Below are 23,763 nucleotides of genomic sequence, written 5' to 3'. Positions count from 1 at the left end.
CCAGCACAGCCTCCCCACCTCACAGACCCCACACTCACAGCATAGCCCCCCCCCTCACAGCACAGTTCTCCACCCCACAGCCCCCCCACGCTGCACCCCCAGGCCCCATAGCTCCTGCAGCACCAGCCCCCTCAACATCCCGCAGCCCCTGCAGCCCCAGCTCCTGCGGCACCGCCCCCCCCGCACCCCCCAGCGCCCCCGCTCCTGCGGCACAGCCGCCCCGCACCCCCCAGCCCCCCGCACGTCCCGGCTGCGGGTGCCCCACGCGTGGGGCGGCACCTGCACTCACCCGAGCGCCGCGCTGTCCGCCGGGGCCGCGCCGGGGGGGGCATGACCGGGGGTGCACCGGTACCGGGGGCTGCACCGGCACCGGGGGCTCCGCCCGCACCGGGGGGCCGCACCGGCACCGGGGGCCGCAACGGCACCGGCTCCGCTCCCGCTCCCGCAGCGGCGCGGGGGGCGGGGCGGGGCGGGGCGGGGGGCGCCTATCTCGCCTCCCCACCCGCGCCCGCCCGCCCCGGGCGCCCCGGCACCCAGCGGGGGGGGAACCCGCACCGGTGACCCGCGTGGGGAGGGCGACGCCTGGCCGCGACACCCGGCACGGCAGGGGTTAACCGTGACTGCTGTGCGCAAAGGGTTCACCCTGAGCAGCGCACCCAGTGCGGCCAGTACCCGCCCCAGTGCACCCAGCAGGGTGAGGGTGCCCCCCCCAGCCAGGTGCAGGCAGGGCCCTGCTCAGCCCCTCCCCCAGCGCTGCCTTGGGGCTCCCCACCCCCCCCACATCCCCACCCGGTCAGGGCTGGGAGCAGCCGCTCCCACCCTAGCCCTGGCCAGTCCCCCGGGGTCCCCACAGCTCCCCGTACCACCCCAGCCCCCATAGCCCTTGGGGCCCCCACAGCCCCCTATACTCCCCCCACAGTCCCTGGCCCCCCAGCCCCATAGACCCTGTGTCCCCCAGCCCCCCCATACCTCCCCAACCCCCACAGACTCTGGGTCCCCACATTCCCCCAGCCCCATAGACCCCAGCCCCATAGGCCCTGGGTCCCCACAGCCCCCCAGGTCCCCAGGGTGGGCATCGCAGCTGCTGCAGCCCCCAGCACCTGGCACTGCCCGCCCTCACCGGTGCAGCAGGCAGGCAGGGCAGGCAGGGCAGGCAGGGCAGGCAGGGGCAGCCATGGCCCCTCGCCAGCCACTTTCCCCACCTAGGCAGCCCCCACCAGCAGGGCCTGGCCAGGGACCCCCAAGGTTGGCCAAGTGCCACCACGTGATGCCAGGCACAGGCAGCGCCGGGAGCTGAAAGGTCTGGACAGAGGGGTGGGCAGCAGCCTCGCCAGGGGCACCCCAGGCCATGCCGGACCCCTGGGAGCTGCCTCATGCCAGGGCCAGGAGCGGGCAGGAGGCCCTGGCCACGCCGGCCACCAAGGATACGCCAGGCCTCGTGCCAGTTCCAGCGGCACCGGTACCACCCTCTGCAGCCTGGGCCACCACCGGCGCCCCCCTGCACCCCCGCGGCCCCTCTGCCTGGCCAGCGCCCCGTTACCCACGCACCGCCACCGCTGCCGAGTCAGGCAGCGTGCCTTGCCCGCCGCACCCGGGGCACTCGTGCCAGCTCCCAGTGCCACGGCAGCCAGCGCAGCACCGGGTGGCATCAGCCACCCTTCCACATGACCCAGTTCCTCCTGGCCCCAGGCGCAGACGCCCTCAGCTCCCAGCTTAGTTTACGCCACCGCGGCACCGGCGCTGCTTGGCAAGTAGCACCGGGAGACTGGGGAACACCTGCCCGGCGGGTGGCACTGCAGGGATGCCCCACCAGCTCAAGGGGTCCAGGGACAGTGATGCAGGATGGCAATGCCAGCCTGTGGCGTGGGCACGGGGGGTGCCAGCTCCATTCTCCCCCTCCCCCAGTGCTGGCTGCCCCAAGCACAGCCGCGGGCACACCGCGGGCAGGTGTCCAGGGCAGGCAGGAGGGTGGCACGGCCCAGGCAGGCGTGCAGGCAGCACGTTTGCCGGCTGCCTGCCTCAGCAGTAGCACAGGCTGCTGCCATCTGCCGCATCCAGAGACCACGTGAGCCATCGCAGCAGAGGGATGACGCCAAGATCCCCGGCTCGCCCCACCGTACAGCCTCCGCACCTGCTCCCCGGCACCAGCACCGGTCGAGCTGCCCACACCCTGCCTCCCTGCCTGCCTCCCTCTCCTCTGGCTGCAGCCGCCGCAGAGCCGGGCAGGCCAGAGCAGCTCTGGCAGTGGGGATGGAGCTTGGCCCCTGGGGAGCTGGTGAGCCCCTTGGCAGCCGGTGAGCCTGCCAGGAACCGGAGGATGGTGTTGGCAACTGGAGATGGTGCCAACTGGCAGCCTCAGCCACGCAGGCTGGCAGCTGCTGTGGTGCCCAGGAGCTCTGCGGTGATGGTGCCGAGGATGGAGCAAGCGACCCCAGGTGTGGGTGCCAATACACAGCACACGTGCACTATCCTGAAGGCACATGCGTGTGCACACGACATCACAGACGCACACACGAGTGCACACACACCTGCCCTTCTGCCCCATGCACACACATACAACATTACACAGGAAATGCACACGTATGAGAGTGCACACGTGGTATCTGCCCAAACACATGTGTGCAACCCCCCCCCGCTGCGTGTGCACACGTGCAAATGTGGGCATACATGGGCATGGACACCCATGAACATGCGTATGCCCACACCTGCCTGGCTGCACGCACACAGAGTGCGTGCCAGCACACACCAACACAAACACTGGTGTGCACACGCATGCAAACACACACGTATGCACACCTGCACACATGCACACCAGGGCAGCTCAGGGACTCAGCATCCTGCGCCCTGATCCCCCCTGCAGCATGGCAGAGCCAGCAGGTGGCGGGGCTGGCGGGGGGCCTCAGCCCTGCTCCTGTTCCGGGTCTCATCCAGCTGGGCGCCATGCCCCAACAAGCCCTGCTGCCAGCACTGCGCCCTACACGCCCGTGCGCCCTGTAGCATGGCACCCACACCTGCCAGCCACCCACCGCATCCACCCCCACGGGTGGCACAGCTCTGACCCACGGTGCTGGGGGAAGCCAGGCAATGGGTGCTCTCCCTGCCGCACCATCACACCGGCATGTTGGCCTTGTGCCTCCCAGTGCCCTCTGGTGCCTTCCCAGTGCCCCTGTGCCTCCCAGCCACATCTGGGCTGCCGGCTACGGTGTGGCATAGCACAGCACCCACCCCAGCCCCACAGTGCCACAGCATCGGGGCCAATGTGCCAAACTCATTCCACAGACCCACCGCAGCCAGCACCCACCACGGCTTGCAGGGTGTGAGGACCCCTGGAGACCCCAGGCCGGGGCAGCGCAACGCAGCAGCTGGGAGCGAGATGGCTCAGGGCAGGGCCCCCCTCCCAGCTCTGCAGGGGCCCCGGGGGCCCTACCGTGGGTGCGGTGCGTGCCACCGGCGGACGCTAGCCTCTGACCTCTGCTGATGCTGGGCTCGGCTTCGGGCCCCTCCTGTGGCCCCTCTGCAACGCAAACACACCGCCCTGTGACATCCCCGGTGCTGCCTGCGGTACCGGGAGGGATTGCCGCTGCCCAGGGCTGTCGGTTCCTCCGGGCACTCAGGCAGGACTCCGTGCTTGGCACAGCCGCCCTCACCGCGATCATGTGCTGGCCCCGGCACGGGAGCAGCGAGCGACTCCCCTCGCCAGAAGCCCAGACAAAGGGCCCCTTTTCAGCACCGCGCCCGGCCCCACGGGCCCCTCAGGGCCAGGGGACAAAAGGTCCGGCACTCTTGGCACCAGTGGCGCCCAGCTCTCCTGGCTCAAGGCTGGCAGCTGATGCAGCACCCACAGAGCTAGGGGCAGAGGGTCTGGCAGGGGGTGGGCATGTGGCTGGAACCCCCTGGCATCGCCAGTGTACCCCTTCTGCACTCCCCAGCACCGGGCATGGGGAGCTGCCAAGGTGCTGGCACGTTCCCTCTTGGCTCTTACCTCTATGTCTGCTGGTGGACTTCGCGCTTCCCAGCAGCTTTCCCGGGGGAACAGAGCGAGTGGCTCAGAGCCGACATGGTGCACCGGGGCCTGGCACGCCGCCCTCGCCGGGGATCCCGGCACTTGCCGCCCTGCGCCGTCCCCGAGCGCAGCATCACGTCACGCTGGGTTGGCACACGTCGGCGCGGTGCTGCCTGCCAGCCCTGCCCCGGACACTCGCCCTGAGCCTGCAGTGCTGGTGCCGGAGCCGGCAGTGCGACACTCGTTGCACACTCTGCCATGTGCTCCCGAATGGGCGCATGTGCCACCGAGAGCCCACGGCACTGTGCCAGCTTGTGCCCCATGTGCCTACACGTGCCCCAGTGCATCTCAGTGGGTGCTGTTGGCAAGCAGGGATGCTGCGGGGGTGGCCGTGCCCACCTCTGCCTGCAGCCTGCCTCCTGTTCACCCACGGGGCGGGGGGGTGAGCTGTACCGCAGTGGCTGCCATAGCCCTGTGGGGGTGGGGGGATCCCTGGCACCAGAGGCAGGTCACCTGCTGGCTGCCCCAGTGGGCTCTAGCACCTGGGCATGATCCAGGGCTGGCCCCCCCAACCCAGCCCCACTGTGAGGTCTCTGTGGCTCAGAGGGTACCCATGGGGACCTTCCTGCCCCAAGCCACCCCTGATGCATGGTGGCATCCCTGGGACCTACCTGGGGTGCCGATGGGTGAACTCCCCCGCGACAGCACGGCCGTGGGTCTGGAGGCAGAGGCAGCACCGTGGGCAGGACCCCCAGAGTCGCAGCCACAGGGTGGTCACCAGTCACCCCTCACCCGGTGGGGACACGCTGCAGCTGTGCTGTGCTGGGGGGCTATGTGCTGGGCCTGCCGGTTACCCCCCACACCCTAGTCCAGCTGTGGGAGGGAGAGCTCCAGATGTGCAGCCCCTCCCACTGAGTCACGCCGCTGGGATGCTCCCAGCCCTGGTCCCCCAGATCCCACACCCCCAGCCCCCAGACCTGCTGTTCCCACCGGGTCCCCCAGCCAGGGAAGGAGCTGGGCATGGCAGAGCAGGAGCAATGCCAGGATCCGGGCCAGCCACAGGGCAGCATGGGCCAACACCGGCAAGGGGACACGGCTGTCCCTGACCAAGCCAGCCTGCACCAACCTGGCAACAGCTCTGCCGCACAGCTCTGTTCCTGCGTCCTCTACTTCCCCCGTGTCCCCTGTATCCCTGTGTCCTCCATGTCCCACCCATCCCCCACATCCTCCTTGACCCCATGTCCCCTGTGTCCCTCATTGTCCCCTGTATCCCCGTGTCCTCCATGTCACACCTATCCCCCACATCCTTGCCCCACGTCCCCTGTGTCCCTGTGTTCCCCCCATCCCCCTTGCACCCCCCCCATCTCCCATATCCCTCACGCACCATGGGCACCCTGCCAGCAGTGGGGTGATGGCGTGGGGTGCCCCCTGTTCCCATCCAGCTGTGGACATGTCCCCAGGCAGGCAGGCTTCCTGCAGCCCTTGGCCACTGGCAACTTCACCCCCCACCCCCACCCCACCCCGGCCCTGCCCCAGCTCCAGCAGCTCCCATGGCCCCAGCACTTCCCCTGCCTGACTCATCCCTGCCTGCGGCTCATGCTGCCTGCTTCAACCAGCCTGGGCCAGTGCCAGGCCAGCAGCAGCAGGCAGCTGCCTGCAAGCCCTTAACCCTCTTGGTGAGCGGGACAGGGCCATGGCTGCCCCAGCTGAGGGGTCCTGCCATGTGCCACCCCCAGCTCTGAGGGGTCCCCATGGCGGGTTGGCCGGCACCAGCACCAGATGGGGCACGACTGCAGCCCTGAGGCCACTGCAGCCAGCTCGGCTGGTGGTGGGGCTCCCTGCCAGCACCCAGCAGCGCTGCTCCCCGAGTCCCTCCCCAGCACAGCTCAGGTTGGGGGGCCAAGGGGCCCTCTTACGTCCCCATGATGCCCACCAGTGACCTGGGCAGGCAGCACAGGCAGGGCGCACTGCAGGCAGGCACAAGGTGGGCAGGGTGCACTGCAGAAGCATGCCGTGCAGGCAGGGCGCAGTGCAGGCAGGGTTAATGACAGGCAGAGGAAGGAATGCTCTGGAGCATTCTCTGGTTGCAGACACCACGGTGGTGCCAAACCGCAGGCCTGGCAGGGCCACGCTGCCACTCCCAACCCGCCAGCAGCTCCCGGCCCCTGGAAACCCCATGGGAAGGGGGAACGGGAGTGGGGGGCAGATCCAGCCCCCGGGGTCCGATGTTCCCAGCATCGCCGGGTCTCGGGTCTCCGCACACTGCCTGCCCCCACCCCCCCCCCCCCCCCCCCCCGCCCACCCCCAGCTCTCTGCCTGCACACCAGCCCCGTGGGAACAGCCCCATCCCCAGCAGACCAGACCAGCAGCACCGCCAGGTTTAACCCCAGCTGGAGCACGCCATGGCAGCACAGCTGCTCCCACGGGCAGCCCCCACACTGCCCACCCACCTGCCTGCCAGCATGGGGTGGGTGATGCCAGCGTGGGGGGCAGTGCTAGCGCAGGTAGGTGATGCTGGTGTAGATGGGCAATGCATGAATGGGTAATGCAGGCACAGGTCAGCAAGGCATAAGCTTGTCCCTCACCAGGCCAGGCATGGACACCCTCAGAGCTGGCATCCCCGGGCTGGCAGGACATCATGCTGCAGCAGGCACAGACGGTTCCCAGCACAGGCGCCAGCCGGAGCCCAGTCGTGGGGAGGAGCAGAAATGCCATCGCTGTGCAGCTGCCAAGGGGATCAGGGCCAAGGCAGGCTGCCCGGCGGTGCCGGTGGCAGGGCTGCAGCACCCTCAAGCGTCATCGGCACCAGGCTGGAGCCCATGACCTGCAGCCCAGCTAGCACCGTGTGGCCGTAGGGCACAACCTGTGCCGGCAACCCCCATGGGCATCTCCAACACGCCATGGGCCCCACACGTGTGGCCCTCACCTCCCCACCAGATCCACCCACAGCCCCGCCGGAGCCCCACTGTGGTTCCAGGGGATGCCTGCCCTCCCAACACTGGGGGCTCCCCACAAGGGGCAGAGGAGGGGGGGAGCAGCCAAGCCCCCCGGGACCAGCAGATGTTGGGTGCTGTGGCCTATGCTCACACCAGGGCTGCAGGGTGAGCTGGGAGGGGGGCTGGTGCCCCAGGATGGCAGGAGGGGACCCCAATGCCAGGACAGGGACAAACCTAGGGGGGCCCCATGTCCCCCAGCCAGGGCAGGATATGCCCAGAGGGGGACTGTGTCCCTAGCATGGGGGGGGACAAGCTGAGGGGACAGGATGACACCCACTCCCACTATGGGGGACCATACCCCAGGGACCACTGTGGCTACAGGTGGGTCTTCAGCTTGCAGTCCTGCACGGCTGCTGGCCCACCCAGAGCCCCAAAGTGCAGCCCACAGCAGCACCCTCCCTCCACGGCCACACACACCCACCCCCCCCAGCCCCCCTGCACCTACTGGACACTGGGAAAGGCTGCTCCAACTTTATTCCCAGTTCAGTTCTTGCACTGGTGACCTCCGAGCCTTCCTGCACCCCTTCATCCCCAGGGGCTGGAGAGCTGGGGGCAAGAAGCAGCCCCCAGCTGGGAAACCCCCTACTCCGAGCTTCCCAGGCAGGGCAGGGACCCCCCTGTACCCCAAGCCCCCCAGGGCAAGGTGGGGGGTGCACCAGGACAGCAGGTGCCAGGGAGCCATGGGGCTCAGGGCGGGGGTCCGTGGCGACGGCAGGTGATGAGGTACTGAGGGTAGGCCTGAGTGTCGTTGAAGATGACAAAGATGGCGGGCTGCAGGCAATTGTCCACCACACTGTCGTAGCGCAGGGGGACCCCAGCCCCTTCCCGAAGCGGTGGGGCCCGCAGCCCCTGTGCCCCCACCACATAGTCCCCAGTCAGCACCTTGGCCACGAAGATGTACTTGCTGCCATCGGTGCTGCATGGCGAGTACTGCTCCTGCACCGACACCGCTGCATGCACCGCGAAGTACACGCCAAGCCCGTAGAGAGCAGCTGTGGGGCAGGGGGGGTGTCAGACCACAGCGCCAGGGGGAGGGCATGGTGGCACCACCATGCCCAGATTGGTGCCATCCTGCTCCTGCACTCACCGTTCTTGCCACAGAAGCTGCGGTTGAAGCCATGCAAGCAGATCTCGCGGCTGGAGGTCTCACTCGTGCCATGGAAAAGAACCCGCTCCACTGTGCCGCTGGCACAGGTCTTCTCCATGCTGGCTTTCTTCAGCTGGTACTGCTTGTACAGCAGTGGGTGGATCAGCTTCTCCACCTGCCGGGCAGCACTGTAGCGTCTGGGGCTCTGCCGTGGAGACACCCCTGGCCTGTGCCCCCCACCCCCATCACCACCAGGACCCACCTTGACGATGCTGATCTTGTTGTGCAGCTCCTCCAGCGTCTCGTAGAAATGGTGCACGGTGTCACAGAACTCCTCTGAGTCCTCAGCCAGTGGCATCAACCTCACCTCCTCCTCCAGGCCCAGCACCTCTGACCCTGCCAGACACAGCTCCGGTGAATGCTGGTGTGCCACAGCACCTCCCCAGGCCAGGGACCCCGTGGTGGGGGGCAGGGCTGGCTCCATGGCACCATCCCACTTGCACGGCCGGGGTGGCACTGCACTGGCAATGCTGGGCACGCACCAAGCAGGCGGCGGGCGCTCTCTGTCGGGGGCTTGCTGCGGGAGATGGCCACGGTGCAGGCGTTGCCGATGTCATACTCCTCCATCCGCTCAAAGTCAATGGTGAAGGGCTGTCCATCCAGCAGCAGGTCCAGCCGGTGCTCCCGGCGCAACCAGGCCTGCTCCAGCAGCACGGCAGCCTCAGGGGTGTAGGGGATGGCGGTGCCGGAGGGGTCCCAGCGCACCCAGCACGCAGCAGTGGTGACAGCAGTGGGGGGTCTATGCTCCAGCGGCGGCAGCCGCTGGAGCAGGAGGGCAAGTTCACGGGCAGCAGCGGCAGTGTATTCAGCGAAGCCATGCAGTGTGGCAGTGCTGCCACGCAAGCAGAGGCGCACGGCGTGCTTGCGCTGCAGGAAGGTCAGGCAGCGGTGGCAGGCAGCCGGCAGTGCCCGCAGGCGCTCACTCTCCACCTCCTCTGCATGCAGGTGCCCCTCCAGTGCCTGCTCCAGTGCCTGTGGCACCGCCGCCACGTCCCCCTCGAAGGAGGAGAACAGCGTCACCCGTGCCGTATCTGCCACAGGCAGAGTTTCCTCCAGGGAGGCCTCCAGTGCAGCCAGGAGACCAGCATCTTCCTCCTCCTGCACACTAGGTGCTGCCTGCTGCTCCCGGTGGTAGGAGCGGAGCGAGAGCGCAGTGGCACGCGCCAGCTCCTCCTCCTCATGCCACGTGCTGTCCATGGAGCGCTGGATGGCCAGCACCATCTGTGCCTCCTCATCCATCCCGGTCCCCGGCCCGCCCAATGGCATCTCCTCACTGTCATCCCCATCAGATGTGGCAAGGGACTTGGCATCACGGTCTTCCTCCCTGTCCAAGACATCACTGATATCGCCAGTGGCCTCACCAGTGCGCAGGGCTGCCAGCAGCTCCTTGATCTCCTCTGCAGGGAGAAGCGAGGTGTCAACTGCGAGTCTCAACCATGGTGCGGCCAGGGGAACCAGCACCCACAGCCCCCTCCCATCACGGTGCTGGGATAGCCCCCTCACCCCACCCCACCCCTTACCTATGTTGGAGCAAAAGTCATCTCCATCAGCATCATTGGCACCATCAGCATCGTTGGCACCATCCTGCAGGTTCCAGTGCCAGGAGCATGGTGCTGCAGGCAGAGTGTCCAGGTGGCAGCTTGGGGGGAGCAGCTTTGTCAGGTCCAGCTGTGTGGCCAGAGGAGCAGAACATTGTCACCAGTGCCACACATGCATGGCAGGGATCAGCACGATGGCACCTGCCACCCGGCAGCTCCATTGCTGGCCCCCTGCATTCCTAGTCAGGGTGGGGGCTGGCTGTACCTGGGGGTCCAGGGGGCTCCAGCGGACACCCTCCAAGTCGAAGATGCAAGGGAAGCGGCTCTCCAGCTGCTGGAGGATGCTCTGCCCGCCCTTGTCCCACAGGAAGCGGGTGATGCCTGGGAACTGCAGTGTCACCGACTGCGAGCCCACGGTGCCCAGCAGGCTCTGTAGGAATTCAGCTGCTGCCCGGCACTGGCCCGTTTCCCCGCTGACCTGCCGGTGAGGGCCAGGTGGTCACGGCCTGCTGCATTGGCACCCTGGTGCCAGCAGCCCTCGATGCTGGACACCTGCCCACAGCTCACCCGGAATCCAGCGACATCCCCCCCCTCCAGTGGCAGCAAGGAGACCTCGGGGATGCTGGCCAGCAGGTCCTGGTAGTGCCGCTGCAGATACCGCAGTGCTCCCGGCTCCGCTGGCACCAGCACCTCGTCCTGCACTGAACCTGCCAAAGTTGACACTATCTGCTCCTGGAGCTGGCCCTGGCTGGCCACATCTTCATCCCTTGCCGTGTCCTCACTCCTCCTGGGGAAGGCAGCCAATGGCAGCACCGGCCTCAACGCCGGTGGCTCTGCCAGCTCTGGGCAGGCATCTGGGTTGGCAGGAGCTGGGGGGACAGTGTCCGGCAGGGGGGCCAGGGCTGTGTCTGGCAGGGTTGCTGTGTCTGCAGGGGTTGCCATATCTGGCAGGGTTGCGGTGTCTGGTGGGGTCACTGTGTCCACTGCGGTCGCCATGTCCTCCTCCAGTGGCTCCAGAAAGGGGTAGTGGGGTGTGAGGACCAGCACTATGTCCTGCAGCTGGTGGGACCTCTGCAGCACCCGCTCTGCCGCTGTGGGGGGAGAGGATGGGCAGCCAAGCGCAGCCCCCTCCGGCACCCGGCCCTGCCCTCGCCCCAGCCAGGGCACTGGCAGGATGGGGCAGAGAGGCCAAAGCCTGGCAGCGGCAGCCGGCTGGGGCAGCGCCAGTGTTAGCGTGCCATTTGCCATCACTCACCTGCCGGCTCCTGGAAGGTGACAATGGCTTCCTGGCCACCTGGCAGCAGCCTCACTGCCTGCACACTGCTGCCACCGCTGCGCCGGTTCTCGAAGTAGAGCTCCAGCAGGTCACGGCTCAGCTCCGGTGCATCCGCCCGCACCAGCACACTGGTGGTCTGTGGCAGCCGCAGCAGGGCCAGCGTGGCACCCTCCAGTTCCCACTGCTGCGCCCGCTGCTCTGCTGCTGCAAACTCTGCTGGGACAGGGGCGGCGGTGACAGTGGGGCTGATGCTGGGGACCCCCAGGCAGCACTAGGAGTGGGATACCCCTACAGCTGCCCAGGCCATGCCAATGGCACCATTTGTCACCGGCGGGTCAGGCCTGGCAGGAGGGAACCACAAGCACTCCAACGGCAATTAGCCCCCTGGCAGGACCCCGGCACCGCCGCTCACCCACTACGGGGCTGCGGCACCCAGCAGCATCGGCCTTGTGCCGTGCTGGCCGTGTGCACCCCCCAGCACTGGTGACACCAGACAGGGAGCACGCGGCCAACGTGGCCCCAGCGCTGCTCAGTGGCACGGAGCCCATGCTGCAACCCAGGACAGCACAGGATGTGGGGGGCCTGCAGAGCCACCAAATAGCACCGCAGACCCTGCACCCCAACCACTGCCCGGCACTCCCGGCAGCAGCATGGCACCGCAGCGAGGGTGAGCGCAACACCCCCTGGATCCCCGCACCCACCTTGGGGGGTGATGGGGTCCCGCAGGTGCAGCAGCACCCAGTCGGGCCCCGGGCCCCGGTCCAGGCTGAAGGTGCTGCAGGGGCGTCCCAGCAGCGGCTCCAGATGTGGCTCCAGCGCCTCGGGGGCAGTCTGGGGGCCAGGGCCCCGCAGCAGCAGCCGGGTGGGGTCCCAGGGGGGGGCAGGGCGCACCCTCAGCTCAGCCCCCCCCAGCCGGTGGCTGCCACGGGCCAGGACATTCTGAGCATCTGCACAGGAGTGGACAGGGGTCACTGGGGGGAGCAGTGCCCGAGCCCAGCTGGCACCCAGCCCCACACTGGGTCCTCCTGGGGGGCGCAGGGTCACTCCCTGCTGCTCCCAGTGGGGCTGGGCCCCCCCTCAACCCATCCCAGTGTTCCCAGTTGGGACTGAGAGCCCCCGCACCTCATCCCAGTACTCCTAGCTGAGACGGTGACACTCCCCCCAACCCAGTACTCCCAACAGGACTGCGATTCCCCCCCAGTACTTAACCCAGTGCTCCCAGTGAGAGTGGTGTGCCCCCACACCCTCTCCCAGTGCTCCCAGCTGGGATAGGGATGCCCCCGCACCCGCTCCCAGTGCAGCTGGCAGCAGCTGCCCCCCAACCCCGCACTCACCCTGGGGATCCTCGAAGGTGAGGAAGAGGAGGGGGCCGAGGCGCTGGCAGCTCCGGACGGGGCCGCCCCCCGAGCGCCGCCGGCTCTCGAAGTAGAGGACCACCAGCTCCTCCTGCGTGGTGGGGGGCACGGCCCCCACCTCCAGCACCCCCTCCTCGGCCATCCTGCCAGCACAAACACGTTGGGGGGCGGGGGCCGGTACCAAGGACTCCCCCGCACCCACGCGTGACCCCAAGGATCACGTGTTCCCGCAGCCCCTATGGACCAGAGACCGCCCCGGTGCCCCTACACCCGTCCCGGGCCCCCCCAGGCACGCGGCCGTGGGGCAGGCCCCCCGCTCCAGTCATGGGGCAGGACCCCCCCAAGCGCCCCCCCCCCAGCCCCGGGCAGACACCCCCTCCAGTCGTGGGCCAGGACCCCCCCCAATTCCCCCCCCCAGCCCCGGGCAGGCCTCCCCCACGAACCGGCTGCTGCTCGGCCCCGCCCCGGCAAAGAAACGAAACCGAAACGGGCCGGGGGGCCGGGCCGGTCACGGGAAGAGGAAGTGCTGGGGGGGCGGGGCCCCGGGCGGGGGGCAGGGACACGGAGCCGGCCCCACGCGTGATACGGGGACACGGGATCGGCCCCTACGCATGATGCGGGACCGGCCCCACGCGTGATACGAGGACAAGGGACCGGCCCCACTCGTGACAGGGGGACACAGGACGGACCCCTACGCGTGACCCGTGACCGGCCCCACGCGTGACAGGGGGACACGGGACCGACCCTTCTGTGTGACACGGGAGTGGCTCCACGCGTGACAGGGGGAAACCAGGAGAAAAGCCCCGTTCGTCAACGGTGGGACGAAGCGGGCGGCGGGGCGAGGGCGGGCAGGGGCTGCCCACGGGCAGGGCCCACCCGCGGGGGTCCCCAGCTCCCCGCTCCCCAGCCTCGCTGCCGCCACACGGGGGCGCTGTGTCGCGACGCCCCGCCCCATCCCGTGTCCCCGCCCCTCCCGGAGACTCCACCCCTTCAGGCCCCGCCCCCGAGGCCCCGCCCCCGCCGGAGGTCCCGCCCGCAGCGGAGCGGAGCCAGCGCTGCCGCACGGCCAGGCCCGGTGAGCGGGGAACCGGGAGGGGCTGGGGGGGGGCCGGTGCACCGGGGGGGTGGGGGTGGGGTGCGGTGTGGGGGGGGCCTACGGAGACCCCACCGCCGCCGTCGTCGCCGTCGCCGTCGCTGAGCGCGTTCCTCCCCCTCCCCCGCACCGCGCTGCCGCATTCCGCAGCGGACCGGGTCGGGTGGAGGGGGGCGGCAACCGGGTGGCGGGAGCGGGGCCCCGAGAGGGACCCCCAGTCCCCTGGGCACGAAGGGGGCCCCCACGGCCGTGTCCCCCCCGCAGCGGCAGCGCTCAGGGGATTAGGATTGCTGCTGCCGTAAATAGGCCGCGCTGGGGCATTACTGGGCGTCAGGGCAAAGCCGCTTACCGGGGCTCCCGGGAAAATCCACCGGCGGGGGGGGGCGGCCGACAGGCACCCCCCCGCCCCCCCCTGCCGCATGCACCCCCGTGCGCCCCGTGTGTGGTGCACCCTGTGACGCATGCACCCACCCCCCTGCGCCCCGTGCCGCATGCACGCTGCGCCCCATGCTGCGTGCACCCCCATGCAGGGTGCACCCCCATGCACGCTGCGCCCCGTGCTGCGTGCACCCGCATGCAGGGTGCACCCCATGCTGCGTGCACCCCGGTGCAGCCTGCGCCCCCGTGCTGCGTGTGCCCCCATGCACGCTGCCCCCCGTGCCGAGTGCGCCCCCTGCGCCCCGTGCAAACCCGCACCCGATGGTGCGCGCACCCTGTGCACGGTGCACTCTGCGCTGCATGCACCCTGTGCCCCCCACGCAGGGTGTCCCCCGTGCTGCATGCACCCTGTGCCCGGTGCACCCTGTGCCTCCCGTGCTGCGTGCACCCTGTACCCCCCCCGCCCCGTGATGTGCCCCCCCGTGCCGTCTACAGCCTGGGGTGCTTCATCGACCCTCTGCGCCTCCCTGGCGCTGCCCACGGGGGTCCCTGCCCTCCCCCGGGGCTGCCTGTGCCGGGGGTCCAGGCTGGCAGCCCCTCGCTGAGCCAGGGGGCATGTGCGTGCAGCCACGGTGCCGCAGGGCCGAGCCCCCCGCCCCCCTCCCCAAGGCCCGTGGCACTGGGCTGGGGCATCACGCGGGCAGCTGGCTCCGGCTGCGCCACCGGCCAGGCGGGCTGTCACTTGGCCGGGCCTTGGCGCTGGCACCGGCACTGGCTGCAGACGGCCCCGTGCCCGGGGACGCCGGCGCTTCGCTGCGGCACTGGCCCCGACGTGTCCCACCTGCCGCGGCGTGGGACTGCGCAGAGCTGGCCGGGGGCTCTGCCCGCCAGCTGCCGACCCTGCGGGCAGCTGCCTGTCCCCGCCGCCTGCCAGGCCGTATTTATGGCGGCGGCACCGGTGACGGGCCATCACCGCGCAGGGCCGAGCTGCCGCCATTCCCGCAGCCGCCTGGTTTTGTAACCGCGAGCTCCACGCAGAATCGGCATCCACCGGCAGCTGGGCCCGGTGGTCTGGAGCGGGGGCGTCCCCGGTGCCTGCCGCAAACCCCTCGCCGCCGCGGTCCCGCTCGCTGCCTGCCCGCCCGAGGTAGGGCCGTGGGGCACGGCACGGCACCGCTGGTCCCGCTCCTCCCCCGGCGGTCACCTCCGGCGAGGGGAGCCCGTGCCGCCGGTGGTGCCGGCGCTGCTTGGCCCGCGGTGCTCCGGCAGCGGGGCTGGCAGAGCCCTGGCAGCCGGCCGTGCCGGTGGCGGGGGAGGCGGCGGCGGGCAGGCAGCAGGGCTGGTGACGGGCAGCTGGGCAGCGCCGGCGCTCCGGTCGCCACTGGTGGCAGCCACCGCAAGGCACCGGCCCCGCCGCCGTGGCCAAGGCCTCCCCGCAGGGCCCAGGCCGGGGCAGCCGTGGGGGTGTCACCGTGGCAACGGCCCTGCCACCGGGGCGGCCATCTTGTGCTGGGGAGCCAGCGGGACCGGGGCTGAGACCCCCAAACTGTGAGGCTGCACCGGGGCTGGGACCCTCGTGCTGAGGGGCTGCGCTGGGGCTGGGACCCCCAGAACTGCCTGAGTGTGGGAGTGATGGCAGCGGGGCGTGATGAAGGGGGGGGAGAGTGACGGCGGTGGGAGGGTGGTGGTGGCAGGGAGGTGATGGCAACCGGTCGTGACCACCCCTCTCCCTCCTCCCTACAGCAGAGAGGCGGCGGCCAGCCCGGGGGGAAGATGTCCCACGAGAAGAGCTTCCTGGTGACGGGCGAGGGCTTCCCGGGGCAGCAGCCCACGCCCCCCCCAGCCTATGCGCAGCCCCCCTACCCTGCTGCACCCTACCCCCAGCCCCAGTTCGCACCAGCACCCTACAGCCAGCCGGGCTTCCCGCAGGGGCCGGGGCCGTACCCCCCACCGGGGCCGTACCCTGCCGCGGGGCCGTATCCCCCCGGGCCATATCCCCCCCCGGGGCCGTACCCCCAGGGCCCCTACGCCCAGCCGCCGTATGCCCAGCCACAGCCCATGGTCCCTGGGGACCAAGACTGTAAGTAACGGGGCTCAGGCTTGGGGGGGGGTCCGTCCCAGGGTGCAGGCGAGGAGGGGGTTGCCCTGCGCGGTGGGTGCTGGCAGCAGCTCTGGGAGAGGGGATTCCAATGGAGGGAGGGTCCTGTTTTGGCCAGGCAGGGGCTGGTGAGGGGGGGTCTGGCTGGTAGTGCAGCTCGGGGCGCATGAGTGGGGCTGCAGGGACCCCTGGGGAAGGGGTCCTGCCCCACGAGCCCCCACAGAAAAGCCGAGCTCTGGGGAGCACCCCAGGGGGCTTCTGCCCACGGGAGAAGGGTGCTGGCATGGCCCCAGGAGAGGTGACACTGCCTGGAGCTGTCGGCTCGGTGGGGGTGCCGATGCGAGAGCCAGCTCTGGGGGGTGCAGAGCTCCACTCCCCCCATCCCCTGTCCCCTCCTCGACCCCCGTCCCCCTCAGCCCCATCTCTCCTCTTTCCTCACCACTGCCAGCTGGAGCTGGGCCCCACCGTGGGCTGTGGAGACCGGGCATCATGGTCATCCGAGTCGGTGAGCGGCTGCCCTGGCGGGCAGGTCCTAGGATAGGGACTCGGTGTGGTGCAGGCAGCCCCCCTCCCCAGCCCCCCTTCACCCATGCCCCCCACTTCTCTCCACAGCACCCCTGCACAGCACCTACCACGAGGATGGGCCACCCTCCTACTACGACAACCAGGACTTCCCCACCGCGCACTGGGATGATAAGAGCATTCGGCAGGCCTTCATCCGCAAGGTGGGACTCGGCCGGGGTTGCTCGCTGCTGGGGGTGTGGGGGTTCTGGCTGCCCTGCCGTCACGTGTCCCCGTCCCCCAGGTCTTCCTGGTGCTCACCCTGCAGCTGACTGTCACCTTCGCCTTCGTGGCCATCTTCACCTTTGTGAAAGGCGTGAAGGGCTTCGTGCAGCGCAACGTCTGGACATACTACGTGTCCTACGCCGTCTTCTTCATCTCCCTCATCGTCCTCAGCTGCTGCGGGGATTTCCGTCGCAAGCACCCCTGGAACCTGGTGGCCCTGGTAAGTGCCATGCTGGGTTGGTGGCAGACTTGGCCGTGGCTTTGGCAACCCCAGCCCTACACCCTGGGGACACCCAAGGTCCCATGGAGGACATGGCTGGGTGGGTTTGGGTGTGCGGGGGGCGTGACTGCCTGGCCTGATGAGAGCAGAGCCTGCTCTGGACTTGGCAGAGCCAAGAGCTCCGCACCAAGGCCGTTACGTGCTGCGGAGGTGCCGGCTGGACACAGCCATGGGTGGCAAAGGCGGGGGGCACAGCTGAGCCGGTGTGACAGGGTGCCTCTCTGCTCCTCAGTCCATCCTGACCGTCAGCCTGTCCTACATGGTGGGGATGATCGCCAGCTTCTACAACACTGATGCTGTCATCATGGCCGTTGGCATCACCGTTGTTGTCTGCTTCACTGTCGTCATCTTTTCCCTGCAGGTCAGCCCAAGGGTGGGGGCAGGTGGCTGGGCAACACCCCCAGATCCCTGCTGGGTTTGGGGGCACCGAAGCAGGTGTACCAACCCCCCCACCTCCCTGCTGGGTTTGGGGGCACCGAAGCAGGCGTACCAGTTCCCCCTGGCTCCCTGCTGGGTTTGAGGGCTCCAAACCAGGTGTATGACCACCCCCTCCAGCTCCCTGCTAGCTTTGGGGACTCCAAACTGAGCATTTGACCCCACCTGGCTCTCTGCTGGGTTTGGGGACACCGAACTAGGTGTACGACCCCCCTGGCTCTCTGCTGGGTTTGGGGACACTGAACGGGGTGTATGAACCCCCTGGCTCTCTGCTGGGTTTGGGGGTTCTGGGCTGGGTGTATGACCCCCCTCCCTGGCTCCCTGCTCACTCTCTCTTGTCCCACAGACCAAGTACGACTTCACCTCCTGCCGCGGCGTGCTCATCATCTGCCTCGTCGTCCTCATTGTCTTCTCCATCCTCTGCATCTTCATCCGGAACCGCATCATGGACATCATCTACGCTTCCCTGGGGGCCCTGCTCTTCACCTGCGTAAGTGCCAGAGGGGCCCTGTCGTTTCCCACCTCCTGCTGCTACCCCATCCCAGGGAGGGGCTGAGCTGCCTGCTGGATCCCTGGGTGCTGGAGGGGGAGGGATGGGGGTCCGAGGACCCAGTCATGGGGTGTTGTGTGGGGTGTGGGATGCTGCTGGCCTCCCTGCCACCCCCTGCCCAACTCCATGTGCCTCCCCTCTCCTGCAGTTCCTGGCAGTGGACACGCAGATGATCCTGGGGAACAAGCAGCTGGCGCTCAGCCCTGAGGAATACGTCTTCGCTGCCCTCAACCTCTACACAGACATCATCAACATCTTCCTCTACATCCTGGCCATCATCGGCAGGGCCAAGGAGTAGCAGTCCCTCCTTGCCATGCCACCTCACGGCGTGTGTCCTGGTTCGTGCTCCCCCCGCACCGTAGCCGGTTTCGTTTGGTGTTCTCATTGCACCCCTTTGTTGGTATGCCCGTTAGAGTTTCTTTGACCCCGGCCACTTCCCTGGCTCCAGCCAGGAGTGGCTGCAGGGGCTCACTGGGCCGGGGCTGGGGGGGGGCACAGGGGGCTCCTGTGGCAGGAGGGTCCTGGGTTACAGCTCTGTCCCCTCGCTGGGAGGTGAGTGCAAGGCAGATGGCGCTTGCGGGTGCCTGCCTGCCTGCCAGGGTGCTGCAGCCACCCGCTGCCCCTCCTGCCCCCCCCAGCAGTCCCCTGCCTGGACCCTCGCTTCCCCCCTCATGCTGTGAATACGGCCTTTTCCCCCCTCCCCCACTTTGCGTTGAACGCGGACTGGAAGCACTTTCTCCCCCTGCCCACGGTGGAGCTCATCCCCTCCGTCCTGCTCCCCCTGCGCACGTGCTGTCCTCACCCCTCGCCACCCTCCTACCCGTGCAGGCAGGGTCAGCGCTGGTGGCCGCCCTCCTTGGGCTGCAGGCAGGGCTGAGGGCAGGGTCCTGGCCAGACAATGGGGGGGTCCCTGCACTGGGCATTGCTGGAAAGTCCCTCTTGGGACCTGGCACCCTCCCAGGGCCCGAGCCGCTGTCCCTGCCCATCTCTGCCTGGGCAGCACTGGGACCCCAGCCCCAGCCCCCTCCTCACGTGGCCAAGGCTCTGTTCTTGCCCCGTTCTGTGACTCCAGCTCCTGCTGTTAATAAACCTCCGTCTAGTTCATCTCTGCCAACTCTGGCTCTCCGTTCCCCACCGATGCCAGCAGGGCCTGGCACGGCCAAGCTCGGGGCTGCCAGCTCCCTGCCGCAGGCATCCTCTGCCTCCCTGTCCTGCTCTCTTGGGGTCACAGGGACTCTCTGGTTCAGGGCTGTCCCTGCAGCTGCTGTCCCCTGAATCTCCCTGCCCTCCTGCCTGCTGCACCCCAGTCCTTGGAGGAGCAGGCAGGCCTGCCTGCACCCTGCCTGGGACTGGCCCAGCCCCCCAGCTCCCTGCCTGCAGTCCCTGGCTGCTCCCGGGGGCGGGCAGGCAGGCAGGCAGGCAATCCCTGCCTGCACAGGCAGCAGTGGCCAGGGTGCCTGCGTCACCCATCTCCCTGTGTTCCCGTGGTGTTCCAGCCTCAGCAGCACCCAGCACTCCTCAGGGTCAGTCACCAGCAGCACTCACAGTCACCACGGGCAGGGGTTTATTTGGCAGCTGGGGAGCTTGGGTGTCTCCACTGTGCCACCTGCCCTCCCCTCCATCACAGCTCCTGGCTCTGCTGCCCTGGCAGGGCTGGGCTGCTGCTCCCTCTTGGCTTGTGCCACATCCTGCTGGGCTCTGAGATCAAAGGACCTGCCCACGAACTGCACTGTCTTTGTGGTGCCTGGGCAGGGGCTGGGGTCCTGCTGCAGGGCAGGGGGCTGCTGCCTGCTGTTCTTCTGCCACTGCCGCAGCACGGCAGGCCTGGCTGGCAGCCCGGCACCGAGCTGGTGCAGCTGTGTGCCGACTCTCCATCGCAGCAGTGCGGCATCCCAGTGGGTCCCTGCAGCCAGGAGGGATGAGGCAAGGAGCTCGTGGTGCTGCAAGGGGCTCCTGCGCCAGAGGGCAAAGGTTGTGCCTGGCTACGAATGGCTCCGCACCAGGCCAGCACGCCAACGGCTACCTGCTGGGTGGGCTCTGGGTCCCGGGGGAGCTCCCTGCTGGCCCTGGGAATGGAGCCGGTGGCTCCCTGGCAGCGTTGTGCCTCAGGACTCGGCATGGCACAGGCAGTGCTGGCGCCGGACGACTGGCCGTGCCCGGGGACACTGGCAGCACCATGGGCTGGCCAGACAGCCAGCACATCCCATGGGGAGCACCAGCACTTCTTCAGGTGCTACTGGGTGCAGGGGGCTGGCTCAGGGCCAGCGCCCAGGTGCCAGGTGGGTGGTATGGTGTCACCTCGATGCCCTGGTCCATCCCGGTGGCTGGCGGCATGGCACCGCTCCTGGGAGCGCTCCTTGGAGGGCTGGAAGCAGCAGTTGTGTCAGCGCAGCCTCTCCAGGGAGGAGGAGGAGGAGGAGGAGGAGGAGGAGGAGATATGGCGCCGCTCATTGGTTACGACACTGCTCGGAGCCTTCGGCTGGCCCTGGCTCACTGCTGGTGGCTGCTGGCTCAGGAGCTCCTCCAGCAGCTGGGAGGCCAGGCTGCTGGCTATGAAGGGGCACCGGTCGATGGCCACACCAGTGCTGAGCGGGCAGGACACCACCGCCGTGCTGAGGGTCTCCTCCACTGGCCCCTCGGTGCTGGGGCAGGATGGTGCTGGTGGTGCTGGCAGATGAGATGGCTGTGAAGATGGAGCTGGTCAGGATTTCCACGGAGTGTGCTGGCACACCGGACATGCTGGCTGCGGTGGGGTGACCCTGGCTGGGCATCGGGTGACCCTGACTGGGCACCAGGCACCCACCGAAGCTGCCCCATCACTCCCCTCCTCAGCTGGACGGGAGAGAGAAAAGAAAACGAAAGGCTCGTGGGTTGAGATGAGGACAGGGAGATCGCTCAGCAACTACCGTCATGGGCAAAACTTGACTTGGGGAAATTAATTTTTTACAGATCAAATCAAAGCAGGGTCGTGAGAAATAAAAATTATATCCTAAAACACATTCCTCCCACCCCTCCCTTCTTCCCAGGCTTAACCTCACTCCCCAGTTTCCCACCTCCTCCCCCCTCCCATGGGACACAGTCCTCCACTAGCTTCTCCAACCTGAGTCCTTCCCACGGGCTGCGCATCTCCACGACCTGCTCTGGCATGGGTCCCTTCCATGGGCTGCAGGGGGGGGATCTGCTCCCCCGTGGGCTCCATGGGCTGGGGGCACAGCCTGCCTCGGCGTGGGCTCCCCACGGGCTGCTGGGGAATCTCTGCTCCGGAACCTGGAGCCCGACCTGGGGTCTGCAGGGCTGCTGCTCTCACGTGTTCTCACTCCGCTCTCTGGCCACTGCTGTGCAGGTTTTTCGCCCCTTCTTAGTTCTGTTACCCCAGAGATACGTTATCGCTGTCGCTGATAACGGGCTCGTCGCGCTGGGCCCGTCTGTGAGCCGGCTGGTGTTGGCCCATCGGGCACGGGGGAAGCTTCCAGCAGCCTCCTGCAGCAGCCACCCCTGTAGCCCCCCACTGCCAAAACCTTTCAGCACAAACCCACTGCGCCGGGCCAGCTGGAGTGGCAGGGGTATGGCAAGGGGCTGCAGCACAGCCCTTGAAGGGGTCCCAGCAGCAGGAGGGGCTGTAATGGCCCCCCATGTGCAAGCCCCTGGCACCCACAGCAGCAGGCTGGTGCTGGGGGGGGGGGGGGGCGGTGTCCTGCGACCAAGGCAGAATGGGGATGGAGACAGGGTCCCCACCATGTGTCCCCCACAGCGGTGGCACACAGGGATTGTTGTCTCATAGGTGGGTTTGTTAGCTGGTGTGTGGTGCCGATTCAGACACTGAATTGAGAAATTTCTATTCATTTATTCTAGTTTGCACAAAGTAGGGAGCAAGGTGGTTACCCCCAAATGCTTAGCTCCCTGATTGTCAAAACTTTACACTATTCATATTTTTCAACCAGCTAATACATCAGTTTTATTGATTACAAGTTACGTATTTCATTATTTAGTACTTGGTTTCCTATTTTAAGCAATTCTCTTGTTTCTTATGTTAATTAATCCGCTTGTTCAGTCTCTATTTCTCTTTGGATCGGGGAGTTTCTTGAGTCAGCAGTTAATGAGTTGGTGGCCAATGAGTCAGCGGTCACTGAGTACCGGTGGCCAATGAGTTGGTGCTCAATGAGTTGGCAGTCAATGAGCTGGTGGTCAATGAGGGTCATGATCTTCCCCTGCCACAATTACCTTTCCCCTAGTTTTTGCTAAAGATCAGCTACCAGCAATGTATGCAATTTTATTAAGTGTTTGATATCAATGAGGTTCAGAAAGGACCCTCTTGTTTTCTAACTCGTCAGAGAGGAGTCTTGGTGCAGCTGGATCTCATCCTAGTCTCAGATTTGGTCAACTGTTTAGGTCTCAAGGATACAGCCACTCATCAGAATCAACGTTTGCCTGCCAGAGCCCCTTCAAGGGCTTTCCCTGAAACAGTTTAGTGGATTTGAAGAAAAATAGATGATTTATTAAGGTGACAGATATAACAGGTTCAGAACTGCCATTGATAAATGCACTTACTGCAACAATTGAGCTCGAGTTATGAGTTCAGCGCTTATGTTAGTAATGTTGTCCCAGCTAACATCTGAGGTAGTCAGAGGCATGAGTCTCGCCCAAGCGGCATCCCTGCTCGGGGAGGAGAGAGGTCCAGGACTGTCAACAGGTGCCCAGAGTAGTTGTCCTCTAAATGCCAGGTTTATAGTAACAGCAAGGTGGGACTAAGTCAATTATGGTGTACCGATGAAGGGAAAGAGCGTACCCCCAGCAACTCTGCTGATGATACAGAACTGGGAGGAGGGGCTGGTACACTAGAAGGCTGCGCTGCCATTCAGAGAGACCCAGACAGGCTGAAGAGTTGGGCAGAAAGGAAACTCATGGCAAAGGACCTCATGAAGTTCAACAAAGGCAAGTGTAGGGTCCTGCACCTAGGGAGGAATGACCACAGTGACCAGTACAGGCTGGGGTTTGACCTGTTGGAAGACAGCTCTGCAGAGAAGGATGTGGTGGACAGCAAGGTGACCATGACCATGAATGTGTCCTCATGGCCCAGAAGACCAATGGGACCCTGGGGTGCATTAGGTGGAGTGTGGTCAGCAGGTCGAGGGAGATGATCCTCCCTCTCTACTCTGCCCTGGTGAGGCTGCATCTGGGGTTCTGTGTCCAGTGCTGGGCTTCCCAGTTCAAGGGAGACAGGGAACTGCTGGAGAGGGTCTAGGGCTATGAAGATGATGAGGGGCTGGAGCATCTCCCTTGGAAGGACAGGCTGAGGGAGCTGGGGCTGTTCAGCCTGGAGCGGAGAAGGCTGAGAGGGGACTTACCAACGCATACAAATACCTTAATGGTGAGCATCAGGAGGATGGGACCAGGCTCTTCTCAGTGGTGCCCAGCGACAGGACAAGGGGCAACGGGCACAAACCACAGCACAGGAGGTTCCATCTGAACATAAGGAAAAACTTCTTTCCCTTGAGAGTGACAGAGCACGGGGACAGGCTGGCCAGAGAGGCTGGGGGTCTCCTCTGGGGACATTGAAACCCCACCTGGACACGACCCCGTGCAGCCTGCTGGAGGAGAGCCTGCTCTAGCAGGGGGTTGGGCTGGTTGGTCTCCAGAGGCCCCTTCCAGCCCCCACCGGTCTGTGGTTCTGATTGTTACATAAACAGAGACCAGGATGGAGGCGGGGACATACTGCCACAGCCCGGGCAGGGGCGGGGGGGGGCTGTCCCTTTGTGACATCCTCTGGAAATGTCCCTCCCTGGCACCTGCTGTTGGAGACACCATGGCCGCTCTTGGTGTCCCACAGC

The 23,763-nt window shown here is 67.0% G+C and overlaps 3 protein-coding genes across 6 annotated transcripts in view; 1 reads left to right on the top strand and 2 right to left on the bottom strand.

Moving 5' to 3' along the window:
* The window catches only part of PLEC (plectin), a 62,584-nt gene extending 60,920 nt beyond the window's left edge, over positions 1-1,664 (bottom strand). For both annotated transcript variants that reach the window (XM_056333089.1, XM_056333102.1), the window contains exon 1: positions 1,549-1,664. In XM_056333089.1, the coding sequence (XP_056189064.1) occupies positions 1,549-1,649 (101 nt within the window). In that variant the 5' untranslated portion in view covers positions 1,650-1,664. The remainder of the gene's footprint in view (positions 1-1,548) is intronic.
* A 5,792-nt stretch (positions 1,665-7,456) lies between these two features.
* On the bottom strand, positions 7,457-12,823 carry PARP10 (poly(ADP-ribose) polymerase family member 10). Of its 2 annotated transcripts, XM_056333111.1 has the most exons (11): positions 12,759-12,823; positions 12,295-12,458; positions 11,662-11,907; positions 10,940-11,173; positions 10,252-10,775; positions 9,950-10,162; positions 9,667-9,814; positions 8,629-9,543; positions 8,349-8,482; positions 8,087-8,261; positions 7,457-7,991 (listed from the first exon to the last, which is right to left on the bottom strand). In XM_056333111.1, the coding sequence occupies exons 2-11, from the start codon at positions 12,455-12,457 to the stop codon at positions 7,687-7,689; spliced, it is 3,057 nt and encodes a 1,018-aa protein (XP_056189086.1). In that variant the 5' UTR covers position 12,458; positions 12,759-12,823; the 3' UTR covers positions 7,457-7,686. The 2 variants fall into 2 exon arrangements, with proteins under 2 accessions (XP_056189086.1, XP_056189087.1); XM_056333112.1 differs by lacking the exon at positions 12,759-12,823 and having other exon boundaries at positions 8,087-8,225; positions 12,295-12,649.
* Positions 12,824-12,880: 57 nt separating this feature from the next.
* On the top strand, positions 12,881-19,039 carry GRINA (glutamate ionotropic receptor NMDA type subunit associated protein 1). Of its 2 annotated transcripts, XM_056333122.1 has the most exons (8): positions 12,881-13,390; positions 15,530-15,866; positions 16,333-16,389; positions 16,497-16,609; positions 16,690-16,890; positions 17,183-17,311; positions 17,732-17,875; positions 18,084-19,039. In XM_056333122.1, exons 2-8 carry the CDS (start codon positions 15,560-15,562, stop codon positions 18,231-18,233), a joined length of 1,101 nt encoding a protein of 366 aa, XP_056189097.1. In that variant the 5' UTR covers positions 12,881-13,390; positions 15,530-15,559; the 3' UTR covers positions 18,234-19,039. The 2 variants fall into 2 exon arrangements, with proteins under 2 accessions (XP_056189097.1, XP_056189098.1); XM_056333123.1 differs by lacking the exon at positions 16,333-16,389 and having other exon boundaries at positions 12,884-13,390.
* Positions 19,040-23,763: the final 4,724 nt, after the last annotated feature.

The sequence above is a fragment of the Falco biarmicus genome, chromosome 3 (genome assembly GCF_023638135.1).
Source record: "Falco biarmicus isolate bFalBia1 chromosome 3, bFalBia1.pri, whole genome shotgun sequence".
Lineage (NCBI taxonomy): Eukaryota > Metazoa > Chordata > Aves > Falconiformes > Falconidae > Falco > Falco biarmicus.
The sequence above is the reverse complement of the archived record's forward strand: the minus strand, read 5'-3'. Positions and strand labels throughout refer to the sequence as shown.